General features: G+C 48.0%; 1 protein-coding gene across 7 annotated transcripts in view; it reads right to left on the bottom strand.

Moving 5' to 3' along the window:
* The window catches only part of LAS1L (LAS1 like, ribosome biogenesis factor), a 19,542-nt gene extending 6,881 nt beyond the window's left edge, over positions 1 to 12,661 (bottom strand). For 4 of the 7 annotated variants that reach the window (XM_029240857.1, XM_029240860.1, XM_029240862.1 and 1 more), the window contains exons 1-11: positions 12,356 to 12,661; positions 11,454 to 11,579; positions 10,382 to 10,451; positions 9,468 to 9,549; positions 8,734 to 9,018; positions 8,404 to 8,450; positions 7,433 to 7,542; positions 5,605 to 5,690; positions 5,192 to 5,242; positions 4,656 to 4,862; positions 4,151 to 4,298 (exon numbers count right to left, since the gene is read on the bottom strand). In XM_029240857.1, coding sequence (XP_029096690.1) covers positions 4,151 to 4,298; positions 4,656 to 4,862; positions 5,192 to 5,242; positions 5,605 to 5,690; positions 7,433 to 7,542; positions 8,404 to 8,450; positions 8,734 to 9,018; positions 9,468 to 9,549; positions 10,382 to 10,451; positions 11,454 to 11,579; positions 12,356 to 12,546 — 1,403 coding nt within the window. In that variant the 5' untranslated portion in view covers positions 12,547 to 12,661. The remainder of the gene's footprint in view (positions 1 to 4,150; positions 4,299 to 4,655; positions 4,863 to 5,191; positions 5,243 to 5,604; positions 5,691 to 7,432; positions 7,543 to 8,403; positions 8,451 to 8,733; positions 9,019 to 9,467; positions 9,550 to 10,381; positions 10,452 to 11,453; positions 11,580 to 12,355) is intronic. The other 3 variants (XM_029240859.1, XM_029240861.1, XM_029240863.1) reach the window with 2 other exon arrangements.
* Positions 12,662 to 16,436: the final 3,775 nt, after the last annotated feature.

The following is a 16,436-nucleotide window of genomic DNA, read 5'->3' as shown; positions in this document are numbered from 1 at the left end:
AGGGCACTGGCAGCAGCGATGGGAGGGAGAGAAGCTATGAAGGACAGACAGACAGAGAGCAGGGCTTGGTGATCAGATGGTAGGGGGGAAGGCAGAGGGGAGTTAAAGATGACGACATCGTGCATACAAAGGACGGCGCTAACAGCAAAACCACCAACAAACACAGAGCGGTTGGGAAGGAGAGCTCCTGGGGAGGAAGAGGGTGAGTACCCCTTGCAGAGCCTCACATAGAACCGGGCACGCAGCAGGCACCTGGTCACCGCTGGAGGCATGGTAGGATGGACAGATGGATAGTTTCCTTCTAAGTGTATTGAGTTTGAATTGTGGGTTGTTCACAGAAGGGAGGGCCATGTGCTCAGCGGGCTGTTTTCTCTCTGGGCCCCATAGGCAGACCGGACACATAGGTGTGGTTGCTGGTCACTGGCTGCTGGGGGTAGGGCTGGGAGCTAGTGACTCCACTGGGAGACCCTCTCTGCAGGGCTAATTTCACATTCCAAGATGGCACTGGCTCAAACTGAATTGATATTGGCTGGCTGGGGGAAGCTCTCAAAAAGCTTCCAGCCTTACCACTAAGAGGAAAAGCCAGAGAGAAACTCTCTTCCCTCTCACTGTGGTCCATTTGTAGGATTAATAATAAATATTCCCAGGCACTTTATATTGGCAAGATGCCATATTACCAGTTTATTATTATTACACACCCACTCTCTCAAGCTGTCTAGTCTGACCACTGAGGTGCAGGGGTGATATGAATCTTAAAATCCATCTCCTTCCTCGGGTTTGCTTGGTCACAGCTAGGGACTGAGAAGGTCACAGGTCAGGCTGGTGGAAAGAAGGTGGACTTTGGACTCATAAGCCCTGGGCCCAAATCCCTGTCCCACCACCAACAAATTGCATGACTTTTGGATAAGTCACTTCACACTATTCAGAACCTTGGTGTCTTTCTTATCTGTCAAATAAAAGTATATAATATCTCCACCTCCAAAGACTGCTGTGTCAAGTTAAATGAAAATGCTTCTACAAACACAGCACCATGTCCAACACTTAATTGCCAGTGGTATCTTTTATTTTTCCTGTGGGGAAAAGAAAAGTCATGTTCTGTATGTGCAATCTAATGGAACACTGTAGAAAGAGCACAGGAGTAAGGACAGTATATCTGGAATCTGGTTTCTGGCCCCAGCTCTGACTTGCAGACTTGTTACTGACTTGCAGCCTAATACCTGGGGAAATCCCATTTCCCAATCTGTGTAACAGGATGATTAGGACTAGATTCACTGATTATCTGCGAAAGGCAGGATCTGTGCACAAGAAATCGTACCCAAGTGAGCCGCTGTTACTGCTGGCATGTGTCGCATCCCGCTGGTATGCTTGGGTTGGGAGAAGATCTCTGTGGTCCAGACTTCTCCAAGACCAGCAGCTTCCACTCTGTAGGCACTTAGGATTGGAAAGTACCTTGAAGGCCACTTATCCAACCTCTCCATGTTGCTCTTTTCATTCCCTCCCCCCATTACATACATATGCCATATTCCTTCAGAATTTTGAAATTTCCTTTATTCTTTCTCTTGCTGGAATTGCTCAAATGCCTCTAGGATTTTTTGGTTCTCCTCCCAGTTTCCCACCCATCCATATCACTTCCAGTCTAGAGCATACACATCTGGAGATTTGGCTGTTTGGTTCAGTCTCATCTCCTGGAGGTCTTAAACTGGCTGTCTTTTGTCAACAAGGCTACTTTTTTCTCTTATAAGTTACTTATAAGATACAACTGTGCCCCAAATGTCATTAGGGTTCAAGAAAGACTTTCTGACTCCATGGGAAAGATCAGGGGACTAAGACGGTCTTAGCATCCAGACTCCCACTTCATTTATTCCTCAAGCATGGAGTCAGCTCCCACCAAAGACAGCACTGCTGGCAATGAGACAGCAGAGTACAGTTCAGTTCAGCATTTACTGAGGTTTATTTGGGGCCTGGACTTGCATGGCGTGCTGGGGCACAGATGGCTAATGTAGAACCCTTGTCCTTGAAAAGCTTAGTCTGATAGAGGGAAGGAGACACTAGGGGAAATAGACACGGCAAGACAGAATCTCAGATTTGAGAAGTACTTGAGAGAATCAACATGACACAGTAGATAGTGCTGCCACCAAGTGAGATAGGGAGCAGAGGAAGAAGTTCACTTTGGGGCTGGGGTGGGGAGTAAGATGACCCATGCTCTTTTGGTCACAGTAAGGTGACTGGAGGCCATCTAAGGGGAGATATCTGGCATGCGGTCAAATACAGGAGGTTGAATCTTAGGGGAAAGGCCTGAGCTAGATAAAGAGATTTGAGCTTTGGTACTTTACTGGAACTAGTAAAAAAGCACAGGCATTTGAAGGAGGGAGTGGTAAACAGCATCAATGCGGCAGACAGGCAATGGACAAGGGCCCACTGGATTTGGTAATTAGGTCAAAGCAGCTCTGGGGATGAATGCCAAATTGCAGCAGCTTGAGGAGTAAGAAGGTAGTGAGGAAATTGAGACTGCTGAGTATAGACTACTCTTTTGAGATGTTTTGATAGGAAAGGAAGGAGTGATAAGCTAGTGATAACCCAACAGAGGGATGCAGGGTCAAAGGAGATTTTGCTTGTGGTGTTGTTGTTGTTTGGTTTAAAGATAAGAAAAACTCAGGCACTGTTCACAGGTTGAAGAGTAAGAGCCAGTAGAGCAAAGGAGAGGCTGGGGTGAGGCCCCAGTGATGCTAGCAGAGAGCACAGGTGGAGAGAAGGCTTTGAGGTTGGGCAAGGCCACCTCATACTGAGACTGGCGACAACGTTGAGTGTAGCCGAAGATCAGTTCACGAGGGCTGGACCTCAGGTCGAGCGGGCCCTGCTGGAGGCCTCCATGTGCTTGAGGAAGCTAGGGTGAAATGGGAGGGGGGGTGGGGCTTGAGATGAGTGGTAAGGTTTTCAGAACAGTCAGGAAACAGGAGAAAAAGTGGGCAGAAAACAAGTAAAAGTTCAGACAAGCAGAACTGAGGCCTGGCTTGAGATTAAAAATCATACCTCTGCAGTGGCAGCGATCTGCAGGGCTATGTGGTTTTCTCCAGCAGAGCTCAGCTACCCGGGCTGAGGAGTGCGAGAAGCAGAGTGGGGAGGATCACTCCTAGCTCGGGGGTTTGCAAGTCAGACACGCCAAGGGATGGGCAGAGCTGAGGATGCTGATGATGGGTGGCTGAAGTGATCAACCACAGATAGGATTGAGGGGAAGCAAAATTGAGGCGGGTAAGAAATGGAGGGATGGAGGTCTGGAGGCAGGCAAAGAGCAGATGTTGTGGGATGCGAGGGTGAGAACTGGTAGGACAACAGGTGGTGGTCACCGAGTGGGGTGCTGGGATGTAAGCTTTCAGAGGTGGAATAGCTCTCAGTGATGGAAATGGGTTGCTGAGTGTAGTGGAGAATGAAGGCCACTGGAGGTGAGGAGCTGCAGTGTCAGATGGGTCACTCAAATGAAACAGATATCATTCCAGAAAGCAGGAAGCGAATTGGGTGCTAAAGCCTTCCATGAGTATGAGGGAAGTGGCTCAGGGTCAGGAAATGACAGAAAAAAAGGGAGACAACCACAGGTATTTACAGGAACCAGCGCAATATTCAGTTTGACCACAGCGCCCAGAGTAGACTGGGTAAAGGGGAATCACAGGAGGTATGGTTATCATGATAGGTTGGGGCAGAATCAGAAAGATCTTTGAATGTCAGGCTAAGAAGCCTAGACCTCATTAGGAAGGCAGTAAGGAGCCACTGAAGGTAGTTAAGCACCTATGAGAGGTATATTTTGGGAAGATAATAGAGACAGCACTGGGCGTAAAGTCAGAAGAATGGGTTTAATAATAAACAGCAGCTACCATTTATTGTGCACTTACTCTGTACAGGCCACTGTGCTAACCACTCTAGGGGGGTTGCCTTGTCCATTTTCATACTGGACTCAGTTCAGTCACGTCTTAAGCTCTGTGATCTTAGGCAAGAATACCCTACCCTCTCTGGGACTCAATTCTCTCATCTGTTAGTAGGACGGCAACAGGACTAGATGTCCTTGCAAGGGCTCGTCCAACTGTGCCATTCTAGGGCTGTGTGGCCCTGAGGCCTGCAGGGTCTCACCCTCTTACCGGATGGAATTCAAGAGACTTACAGCTGAAGGAGTTGGGGGCTGGCCCAGCAAGGTGAACCCAAGCAGGACTCAACCACCTGGGGCCAGTCAAGGGAGGCAGAGCAGTTGAATAGCCTCCAGTTCTTCCTCGCTTCCCACTGGCTTGCAGAAAACCGGCGGGCGTTCCGTCCTGAGAGAGAAGAGAGGGCCTGAGGAGAAGGAACTAGAAAGCCCCCCCACCCAATCTTGCACCTCGAAAAGCTTGGCTCTGCCCATCCCTGTCTCCCCAGACTCCGACTCCCCATTCTATACCTCCCAATTGCTCAAAGTATTCAGGACCCTTTGCCCCAGTCCAGTTTACTTGGTTCTGAGAAGAAAAATGTGAAGGGAGATTTGTCCACTGCTGCTGTGGGGCCCTCTTGGGCAGATCTAAACCTTTCACAAGGGATGTGTCCTCCTGGTGCTATTCAGTCGAGAGCTGAGCACAGTGGCAGATGCTCTTGCCTGGGCTGCATTAGGCCCTGGGGCTAGGGCTAGTCTCCCTCACCAGTTTTGGTGTTAGCCACGATCAGTTCAATGGTCCATCTGAGGATGTAGGTGGGCCGGATCCCAGTGTCCCCCAAGGCTGGCAGCTCAGAGAGCATCCTTTCCAGCAGGGCCTGTGTGAAGGTCTGGGAGTGGAGGCCCCTGAGCAGGGGCTGCCAGAATTGAGAGAACGGCCTTGGCACCAGGACGTCATTCAAGTCCACATTTTCTGGTTTGTGAGAAACACCCATTGACAGGAAAAGGGGAGGCAGGGAGGGAGAGAGAAGGAGGGAGGGAGGGAAGAAGGAGAGGAGAGAAGAGGGCAAGAAAGGGAAAGAGGGAGAGAGAGAAGGAAGGGAGGAAGAGGAGGAGAGAGAGGGAGAAGAAGAGGGGGCCCCACCAACAATAACAGAGTTGCCACCGCAGAACAGGAGGAAAGAGGAAAGTAGAAGAGCGGGGAGAGAAACCAGTTAGTATCTGGTAAACAACAACTGACTCAAAATAGAATATAAAAGAAAAAGAGCTCTGGTTCTAGCTTCGGCTTTGTCAATAACTCACTGTGTGACTTTGGGTCAGTACCTTCCCCTCTCTGGACCTCAGTCTGCCCATCTGTAACATGAGGATGTTGGACTAGATGACCTCACAAGGCCCTTCCAGTTCTGCTGTTCTAGCTCTCTACCAAGTGGCTAGATCACAATTAACATAGCACAATAATGGCATTAAGACCCCCACCCCCACCCCAGCCCACCCCAGCCCACCTCACCCCACCCAATTCCAGGCCACCTAAGGGTAGCCCAACAACTACTTATCAGTGGGGCTACATGTTCTGCTCAGCCAAGAGGGCTTCCAGTAGCTATGGAACAGCAGTAAACAGCCCTTACCTCCCAGTCCAGGGCCACCCAGCCCACCCCTGGTGTTCTTGCCCAGGATACACAGTACCCTAAGGCTGCATCGAGCCTCCAGGACCCTACCTTCATAGTCTAACTGCAAAGCTGCCAACTGTTCAAATGTGGGGATGAGAAAGCCGTCATCCAGAAAAGCATCTAGCAGAGCCTCCCTGGAGCAAGAGGACACTAAATTAAGTAAAATGAAACAGGCAGAAGACCCTCTTCTACTCCCCTACCCACTCCCAAGGCAGCTAATGCCTTTGACTCAAATGGCCAAACCAGCATGGGGGAAAAGGAAGGCAGATGACAGTTGGTTCTCAGGCCTCAGCCTCCCTGAGTCAGGGGCTGAGCCAAAGACTGGGATCTGTGGGTTTTGAACAAGCATTTACCAAGCACAGGCAAATCTAAGGCCCATAACAAGGGCAGTAGTGGCTTAACAAGTCCGAAAGCACAGATGAAGAAAAGTCCCAGGCCCACAAAGGAGTTAAATGCCTGAGGTTATAGGGTCAAGGGCTTTTAGACTTTAGTTCCGGCTTAGTCTTTGTTTCCCTTGACAGTCCTCCAGTCTCCTACCCCTCCCCTTCTCCCTGGTTACCCTCTTTCAGATCTTACAAGCAGAAACTTTGGGGACTCAATTGCTGGGCCAAATATTATATTATCCTCATTCCTAAGGACCCCAAGAACCCAGAACTAAGATACAGAGGTTAAAAGTATAAGCTATAGGGGTAATCTCTCATCCCCATCTAGCTTAAACCAAAACCAGCAACATCCAGCTGTCTCCTCCAGAGCTAGCAGTTCCCTAAGAGAGGCTCTCCTAGCTAACTGGGCTGAGGGGGAACAAGAGCTCCCAAGGTGTCTCAATGTCTGGAGGGTTGTCATGCTCAGATCCCTCCCTCTACCAGGCTCAAGGAGGAAAGAGTTGTCCTTCCGTCCATCTCCCATCTCCTCAGGTAAGTATGCAGGAAGAGCACTTAAAACAGTCAGCCAGTTGCCTGCTCAGCATGACCAGGCAGACACTACTGTATAGCACAAGGATAGTTTTCCAAGCTATGGAGGGGGCCACCACTCACCCCTTTACTGAAGGGTACAGCTAAGAAGCCTAGGCTGGGCAGACACTGATAAAACACCTTTGGAACTACTGGTATCCCGGGAATAAAGAAGATGCCAGGGACAATCCTAACCTGCACTGCAGGCTCCCCACCCAGGCCCACTCTGCCACATACACCACCTTCCTATACTCTCCGCTCCATCCCAGATTCTTTCCAACCTCTTCCCAAAGCCCCTTCCAGCTGAATGTAGGTAGCAAGCCCCAAAGAGCCAGGGAGGAAAGGAATGGATAGACACTGTCTGCTCTGACTGAACTGAGTACTACTTTGAGGGGAAAATAAGGCTCATGGCCATACTGGGTGGGTCAGTGGGGACTTAGTCTTTGGAGAATCCAGGCCCTGGGAAGGCCCCTCCTCTCTCTCCTCAACCACAATTATCCAGGGGATGTTGATCCTCTCTAATAGCAGTTCAAAAGAGACCAGCAGTGCCTACCATATATCTTTTACCTCAAACTCGGAAAAGAGATCGGCAGTGAAAAAGCAAAAGGTTAACGGCTTTTCCTAGTTGCCAAGAGCTCCACATACCACTGGACAAACAGGAACAAAGCTGGCCAGGGGATGGATGACAGTAGACATTCCTGACTCTGGCCATTTCAGTTACTCAGAGTAGGCAAACCCCACCTGGTAGCTGGCAGGGTTTGGGGAAGAGGATCATGTGAAATGCAAGGTCACCCGTGGTGGGTCAAGATTATCCCTGGGATTTCCTACAGCAGAGGTTGGCAAGCTGGGATATGAAAACCAATTTCAGTGAGGCTGCTACGCTCTACCCTAGAGAGTAGGCAGCCCCTGATTACCTAGTTACACACCTGTTCTCCCATGTAATGCCCTTGAGCTCTGCCAGGATGCATTCTACAGGTGGGGACAGGTTATTCCACGCCTTAATGGCCTGAGGTAAATACCTAAATTTCTCCAGCACCTGCCAGCAAAGAGGGTCCCATCAGAAGGCTGGTTCAGCCAGGTAACACCCCCCCATCCCTCCAGGATTCCTTCTCATAGGACCTCTCAGCATGTCCCTTCAGGGGATACGGCAGGGTATGCAGAGGTGAGCCCATAATGTCCCTATTGGTCCTGCAACTAAAAATACCCTGACCCTCAAACTCCAGACTTTCTCTTCTTCCTCCCTCCCCACCCTCCAAATTCCCTTGTTATCGTGGCTGTCAATAACCAGATAATCCAATACATAGATATCCAATGGGGGCATTTGGTTGGAGTTGGGCAGAGACCCTTGGACCAAGGGGTGAAAGGAAGCAATGGGTTATGGAAGAAAGTGAATCAGGAGACTCAGGTTCTTGTCCTGGTTCTATCACTAACTGCATATGTGACATTGGGCCAGTCATTTCACTCATCCATGGCTTCAATTTCTTCATCTGTGAAAAGGAAGGGTTGAGGTGAATAGTTTCTAAGCTTACCTCCCTTCCTGCTAAAATAGCACCCCTCAAGCTCACCTGATCTAGGAAGGTTCCTGGACGCCATCTGCTGATCAGCTGCAGTACCACAGGTCTAAGCAACCACCTAAGCCCTGTTGTTCCCTACCACCCAGTGGGACCGATTATCCACAAACTTCCAGTGATGTGGAGGATCAGCCAACTGGACTCTGCTCCTCTTGTCTCCTTCCTACTTCCCCTCTCTCTCTTTCCAAGAAGAGTTTTGGAAGAGCTTTCCAAGCTTTGCCACTTTTCTTTAAATTTCATTCTCAAGACTTCTCTCAGGTAGCTGGCAAGGGGGAAGAAATGGCTGGGGCAGATGAAAACAGGCCAAGTCAAGGGCACTTTCTTACCTTAAACTGCTCCTCTTCATAGGATACCAGCAGTTCTCGGGCTCTTTCTGAAAACAGAATAGGGAAACAGATAGAGCAGCCAGCCCTGTGCCTTGCTCCTGATGGAATTTTGAGCCCTCTCACCTCATTTCTTGAGTTGTAAATTGGGAACTAGAATTCTTGGCTCTTCTGCCTCACGGGGCTCAAGGAAGATGATTTGTGACAGTAATTTTTTTAAGCTAAGCCTCACCACAACCCCAGAGGAAATACTGAGCCAGGGAAATAACCAGAGTCAACCTAAGTCCGAGTCTTCCAAGCTCATGGGCCCCTTTCTGTATCAAGGACACCTACCATACAACTCTTTATGTCTCACAGCCTTTTGCCAATGTGGATCAACCTCTTTGTTGCCTTCACTGTTTCCATCAGCCTTAACATCCAGCTCTGCACCTTTCTCCTCATCCTTAGGCTCTGGTTTCTGTTCTGTGATGTCATCAACGACAATGTTCTTATCTTCCTCTTGGTCTTCTTCATCTGTCTCTTCCCTGTCCTCCTCCAACTCCCAGGTCTCTCTTAGGCTGTTCTCCAGTTGGCGGCACCAGTAGGTCTTCTGGAGCCAATCCAGGACAAAGTAACAGCCTAAAGGAGGGGAGGAAGGAAGGCAGCGCCATAGTAACAGCACAGGCAAGCAGCTCCTAGCAGGCCTCCAGCCTCATCTTGCAAACATTATGGGGAGGCCCCAGGTAAGAGGCTTGGCTCCAAGGAGGCACAAATCTCAAATATCTAGAAGCAGCCCCTCTTGCTCTGGGTTATCCCCCAGCTCTTTGCTTCCTCCCACTCACCAGCACCTTTCCTAGAAAAAATCTATACCAGACTTGAAGATGGGATGCCAAAAACGGCACGGGGCTAGCAAGTGGGAGAACAGAGACCCCTTAAAGTTTGTGTCCAAGGCAAATGCCTCACTCACCTCACCCTAGTCTCAGCTCTGACCCCAAGTGAAGACCCTCCTCCCTCTCTCTCCCCCCACAGTGCCACCTAGCCCAGGCCTCTGGGCTTAACTGTGATAGGTATACTCCCTGGGGACTCACCCCTGCGGCAGTCATTTATATGGGGCATTTTCTTGTGGGTCAACTCATGGCGAAGTTCAACAATCCAATCTGGAATGTTCACCTGATTGTGGGGGAGGGTGTGAGTGCAGAAATTAGAAAATAGTAAAGCAGAAAGGGCCACAGAGATGAATTAACCTGGCTTCTCCCCATTTTACAGATAGAGAAACTGAGCTCCTGAGAGGAGGTTCCGTTCTTAGTGGCAGAGCCAAGATTAGGAACCAGGTCTCCTGATTCTCTTTACGCTCTGTGGAAGTGATCTTGAAAATCAGAAGACACTCGCCTCCCCCAACCACCAACTACCCTCCTCCAATGAAGAGATTCCTGTGAATGAGCATTAACAATCACCTTCTTCAGCCTCCCTCTGCCCTTGTCTGTACCAGTTGCTCTCCCAGGGTACCCTTTACTCTCCCCTCTCTTCCTCCCTTCCTCCTTCTCTCCCAGACCTCCTCCAGGAAGCTTCTCTTGATGGCTGAGAACCTGTCTGCCATCTGGGTCTCTACACACCTCAAATACTCACTCAAGGCGGGAATGTCTTGCATTTTCACCCTGCTTGGCTGAGTTTGTCTCCTCCTTCAGACTGTCAATAACCAGAGGGCAGGTACTTTAACTGCCAACTCTTTCCTGTCCCCACTCAGGGGTGCATTGGGGTGCTTCAGCTTCACCTGGGCCACTCCCAGCAAGCTGGGCAGGCCAAGCCCACTGAAGATAGCAGCCATGAGCAAGGGAGCAAGTCTGCTTCTTTCAAGCTGGAAGCTGAGGCTCTGGGGTTCTTGCTGGGCTTGGCTGACAGTGATGGGATGAGCTAGTCTGACTGTACCCACATCACCCCATGCCCCATTTAGTGAGTCCTCCTGAGAAGAGAGAATTTAACAAGTCCACTTTATCATACACACCTCCTGAGCCAGGAACTTGAGAGGAAGCTTGGCAAACTTTGTCTTCCTCTCCGAGATAAGGTTCACAAACCTGAGTTTGGGGGAGAAATAAGTGGCATAGCCCAAGTAACTGTTTTATTCAAACCAGTGGGGCTTTAAAACACCTTGCTGAGTTACTGTCACCTTGCATTTCCACAACCTTTCCAATGACTGTTCTGTCCTGTTCTTATGGTTGGTGTCAGCCAGAGCAGGAATGGTTCCATCCAGTCTAACATTTACTGAGACTCTGCCCTGTACTGAAGCCATACAAATGAATAAGACACTGCTCTGGCCTTGAAGAGTTCAGTCTAGGATAAATAATCATGACATAATATAACATATTATGCTAGAACATAATATGTTATAAATGCTACAACAAAGGACTACATCAAATGATATGGGGAGCACAGCTAAACAATGGAGAAGGTAAGAGCTAGGGAGGACCACAAGGCAGACAAGGCAAACAGTATGAGCTAAGCAAAGACTCTGACAGATGAGAAAACTCAGAGGCAACCTTTTTCCTGATGTACATGATACAGCTAGAATCACTCTGAGTCACTTTGTAAATCAGGAACTCCTGGCCCATGTCTCCATTTCCACAACTCAGTAACCTTTCAGTGTTCGTGGAGAGAATGGAAAAAAGGTGTAGGTAGGGGTAGGATTAGAAAATCCACATTAAATCATGGGCAAGGGCATTGAACCATGTAGAAAAGTTCCTCTGGGTGAAAGAGTAAAAGGGGGAAAGTAAATCAAACTGTCAAGGCTGGAAGAGACCCATAGAGACAACTTGGTCTGAACCACCCCCACCCAACATTCCAAAGAGAGGGAAAGAAAAACAGAAGAGAGAAGGCTCTCAGGAAAAAAGAGGAATGTGTGTTAACAGGGGGTACCAAAAGCTGTCACATTAAGCAATCATAAGGTGACCCATACACAGGGACACACAAGGCTTTTTGCTTCAGGTAGAACCCAAAGCCAAACTTTGCTTATCATGTGCTAAGCCCACGCCCCCCCCTCAAAAAACCACCCCCCACACCCCTACCCATGTAGGTCTTACCTGACCAATGCCATGCCATAGAGCAGTCTAAGTTCATCAGTGCCCAAGCCACCAGTTACATCCATGAGCTTACAGCGTACCAGGTCAGCAGTAGAAGCCACTGCCAGGGGGAGTTCGTTGCCTAACCTAAAGGGCCACAGTCCAGCACCATCATAAAGGTCCTTTACACAGGCCCACCCTCCATCTCAGAACCTAGGTTGTAGGTTATTGCAATTATATACTGGCTCAAGAGTGTGTGGATAGACACAAATCAAGAAGCTGGGAAGAGGGAGGGTAATGTCCCTGGGATCCAATAGTACACAGGACATGAGAGGCTGGTTTAGGACATACAAAGGATATCTAACTGCTACACAGCCAATCAACAATTAAGTGTGGACACACGCCTTTCTTTCACCGTGAAACCCTCAACTCTTTCACCCAGAGAAGACCTTATTCTTGGAGGCATTAGCCCCTTGTCTGCTCCCAACTAAATCTTACCAACTGGACTGAAGCGCTCCATTCAAACATGCTTTTGCAGGCAAGCTCCCCCCACCCCCTTTCTATTTCGAATCAGAAATCCACCCTAGAGTGCTACTCCTTAAGACCAGGCTGGCTCAGCCACAGCGGTGCCCTCTCATCGGCACCCACCTCAAGATGAGAGAAGGTAAGGATCAAAGCTCACAGACTTGACAAAAGGGCTGTTGAGGCACACCCCGTTTCTTTCCGCAAAAGGGATTAGTGCACGAGCTTGGCTGCGACCTTCCCCCGGGCACTTGGGAGACAAGCAATGCCCAAACTACGCGTAGGGGGGGCCATTAGGCATTTAGGAGAAAACTGGGTAATAAGGCCTTACGGAAATTCTACAAAGGGAGAGGTGAAGTGCCACCAGCACGCAGACAGGAGGGCTAAGCCTGCCGCCTTACCTGCTCCTCCACACGGTGATGCGGTTCAGCGCGTACCGCTGCAATTTATGGTCGTCAGAGAACAGATACACTGTCACCTGATCCCACTCGGCCCTACTGAGCCAGGCGACCACGATGCGCTGGGCCCAGAGTGGCGGCGACCCTTTCTCTTTGACGCACTTCCCGCACCACGCACTCCACACGCGATCCATCCCCTGGGGACTCAGGCCTGGCTCAATCCCGGATTACCACCAGACACCGGGCTCGTTGCCAGGCTTTGGGCCGCCGCACTCCAAACAGCCTCCAGCTCAACGTGCTACCCTCACTCCAAACCGCCGCCGCACCAGCAACCAATGGGAGAGTGTGACCCCGACGCAAGCCCGCCTCCCACCGTTAGCGCGGCAAATCGAAACGCGAGAGCTAGAGGCTGACCAAACCACAAGTTGCGGGAACGGCCTCTCCGACCGGAAGTGTTCTTTCCTCAAAGCAACCATACCAGCTGCAAGCATTCAGCCTCAAGGTTCCGCTAATTTCCTGGTTGCTAACGGGATTCTGTCCCAGACCCGGAGGGACACTTCTGGACTGCAGGAGGAATTTTAGTTTGCGCTCCCTGGCGGGCCGGGGAGGGATTGTGGGCGTCCAGTGTACTGGAAAAGCGCTTAATGTTTTCATTGCCATGAATCAATACCTGATCCAGTAAAACACTATGGACTCTAAAGCAAGACTGCAGAACAAATATCTAGTATCTAAATATCTAAAGTTGGGTTAAAAAAACTCTGCTGGGTTTCACATCTGTACAGTGAGGAGCTTAGACTGGGTGATCTCTAGGTTCTTTTCCATAGCTGAAAATTGTAGGATTTTACTCTGCCAGCATTCCACTGCTATGTTGGTTTCAACATCCACAAAGGTATACTTAGTTTTTCTGCACAATTTCTTGGGATTCTGGAGTTCTGGAGGGGAAAGCAATATTATGAAACCCTTCTGATTTTATGGGTTGGCTAAAATATGTTCAAGACTCTGTCCCAATCTTTCTCACAGAAGTTATTTTCCAATCTAACACATGAGAGAGAACTGTTGCTAACACTCTAACAGCATTGCTGGGAGTAACTCTTTTGCACTTTACATCAATAAATTCCAATCCATTCTCTATATGTGCTTCTTTCTCCAGCCATCTTCTCCTAAGATCTAGTCTGCCCATGGTTCTTGAATGATAGTTACTCTGTCCTGAGTAGCCATGCCAAACAGTAGGCCAGGTGTCTTCCAGAAACCAGATACCCTCTCCATGCTCAGGCTCTTAGCTGTGTGCAGGCAAAGACAGGGAGATGGCTTATATGACCCCTTAAGATTCAATCCAGTCAGAGAAGTTGCCAGGTCTGCAGGAATCATTCATGAACATTTTGGTTTAGAGGTTATTTTTGGATAGTACTTTTCAGGTAAAGGGCCCTATCCTTCCCCATTCCTTCCCTATGAATTTGAGGGTCTCCCTATTCCATGTGTTCCAAGAAAACTTGACAAAGCACATTACAAGAGTACCATGTCTAATATGTGGCAAATGAGGCCTGACACCTATTGAGAATTAGGAATTACTGGATCAAGTCTGTTAAGTAGTGATAGCTTTGAGGAGGCCCTGCATTAATTTCCTGTGGATGCTATAACAAATTTCCACAAACTTGGTGGCTTAAAACAACAGAAATTATCTCACAGTTCTGGAAGTCAGAAGTCTAAAATCAGTACAGTTTGGCTGAAATCAAGGTGCTGGCAGGGCCAGAGTCCTGCTGGCTGCTCTAGGGGGAAATCCATTCCTTGTCTTTTCCAGCTTCTGGAGGCTACTGGCATTCCTTGGCTTATAGCCACATCACTTCAATCTTCAAAACCAGCATCTTCAAATGTCTCTCTGCTTTGTCTTCACTTCACCTTTTCTTGGTGTGTGTAAGATCTTCCTCTGCGTCCCTCTACTACATGTGATTGTATTTAGGGCCCATCTGGATAATGCAGGGTAATATCCCCATTTTAAGAACTTTAATTTAATTATATCTGCAATTAAATTTATTTTTAAAATTAATTTTACTGTATAAAATAGCATTCTTTTATTTATTTATTTTACCATATAAAGTAATGTTCACAGGTACCAGGGATTAGGATGTGGATGTTCTGCCGGTGGGGGGCGGGCGTTGCGATTCAGCCTACCACAGGCACTATGGAATCTATCCTAGCACATGCTCAAGAATCCTAAGAATCCCTAGACATTTGATGCTGCAGGACACCTCTAGATGTGCCAGTGGGCTTGAATTAAATGAGCACTCTCCAAGTCTAAGGCATTGCTTGTAAAATCTTAAAGTGGATCAAATTTGTCTTCAAGCTACTGCTTCCCCTTATATGTTTCACCATTTCCCTCCCTCTACCCACCCCCAATTTGTGCATCCCATTCACCTAAGACAGTCCTAAGGCCCCTTCTGAGCACCTGCCTATAAGTAGATGCCCTTCAAATCTCCAACTCTGATCCTAATCTTTCTCTGGAGCTCCAGACCCATTTAATAATTGCACTCAATATCAACCTGCCCAAAACTAAAATATTTTCCCCATAAGTCTGCCTCCATCCAATAGCCTTCAATCCTAGTAAATGGCAACACTATTCACACAGTCATCCAAAGTTCAGTCTCTGCACTCAGACAGCTTGGGCTTGAATTCTAGCTTCACCACCTACTGTCTGTAAAATCTTGAGCAAGTTATTTAACTTCTATATGCCTCATTTTCTTCATTTAAAAATGGAGAAAAAAGAGCACTTACTTCATAGGACTCTTATGTGGGTTAAAAGAGATAAGTGTAGAGCCCTTAGAACTGTGCTCAGCACATTGTAAGTACTTGAAATATTAGCCTATACTGCTTTTAACAGTATCATCGTCCACTATTCCACTTCCTCCCTCACCTCCATGCTGACCTTCCCCACAACTACATAATCTGTCTAGTAAATTCTACTTACTATTTTTTAAATTCAGTCCTCTCCTTGACATCCTCATGGCCATTGCTCTAGTTCAGGCCTTGATCCTCTCTGGATCATGTACTACTTTCCTAACCGATCTCCCTGCCTCCATCCCTTACACAGCAGGGAAGGGGTTCTCATAAACTGGAATCTAATCTTGTCAGAATCATAAATTCCTGGACTATTTTCCTGAAACAGCAGGCATTAAATGGCTTTTGAAGCATTTTTACAATTTGGCTCTAACCTACCTTATGTCTAGTTACTCCTTGTAGCACATTGAAGTTACAGCTGGTCTCTGAACATGCAAATCTCCTGTAAGCCGCTATGCCTTTATCTCTTACATTAGCACTATCAATAATGTTCTTTCCTCCCTCTTTTTGGTAAACAATTATTCATCCTTTAAGATTCAACATCCTTTGTCAAATCTAGTTCTCTCATGCAGAGTAAATCTGTCAGGCCTTTCTCTGAACCACCACACCACTATCCACATCTTTCTATTGGAGGAAGAGAAGGAAAGAAACATTTGCTGAATGCCTACCATGGGCCAGGCCCCATGCTAAGTGCTTGATAACATTAAACTTTATCTGAGCCCTGGGCTCCAAGAAAGCAGCCACAGTTGAACAACTCCCTCACCCTTTCTTGTTCTAAAAAAGATGCTAATTGTATAGTAACACATTGCCCTGGCATATTCCGAGATCAGACCCTCTCCATACTTCCTCATGACTCCCATAGACTTGTGATGACTCTTTTGTTTACCTACATCTATAAAACTCTAAATTTATTTTCTTTTCTTTGAGCCTTCTCCCTATGGCTATAACCTGAATAAAATCATCTCCTTAATTGCCCTGTGCATTTTATCTTTCACGTGGTGCTCACAATTCTATGAAGTTGGTTTTATTCTCATCAGTCTACAGATGAGAAAACCAAAGCTCAGCTGCATGGCTTTAAATGGTGCCATTAAGAAAGGAGGGAAATGCAATTCCCTCCCAGGTATATAAGGCTCTGAAGTCCAGGCTTTCCATAACCTCAGACATAGGCTATGATTTACCTGTTTACAGATCTGCTTCAGACCATGAAAGCTTCAAAAGTGGGGAAATCCAGGGCTTCAATCAGCCTTATCCT

The sequence above is a fragment of the Monodon monoceros genome, unplaced genomic scaffold (genome assembly GCF_005190385.1).
Source record: "Monodon monoceros isolate NGI ecotype Baffin Bay Population unplaced genomic scaffold, NGI_Narwhal_1 Super_Scaffold_22, whole genome shotgun sequence".
In the NCBI taxonomy this organism is placed as follows: Eukaryota; Metazoa; Chordata; class Mammalia; order Artiodactyla; family Monodontidae; genus Monodon; species Monodon monoceros.
The sequence above is the reverse complement of the archived record's forward strand: the minus strand, read 5'-3'. Positions and strand labels throughout refer to the sequence as shown.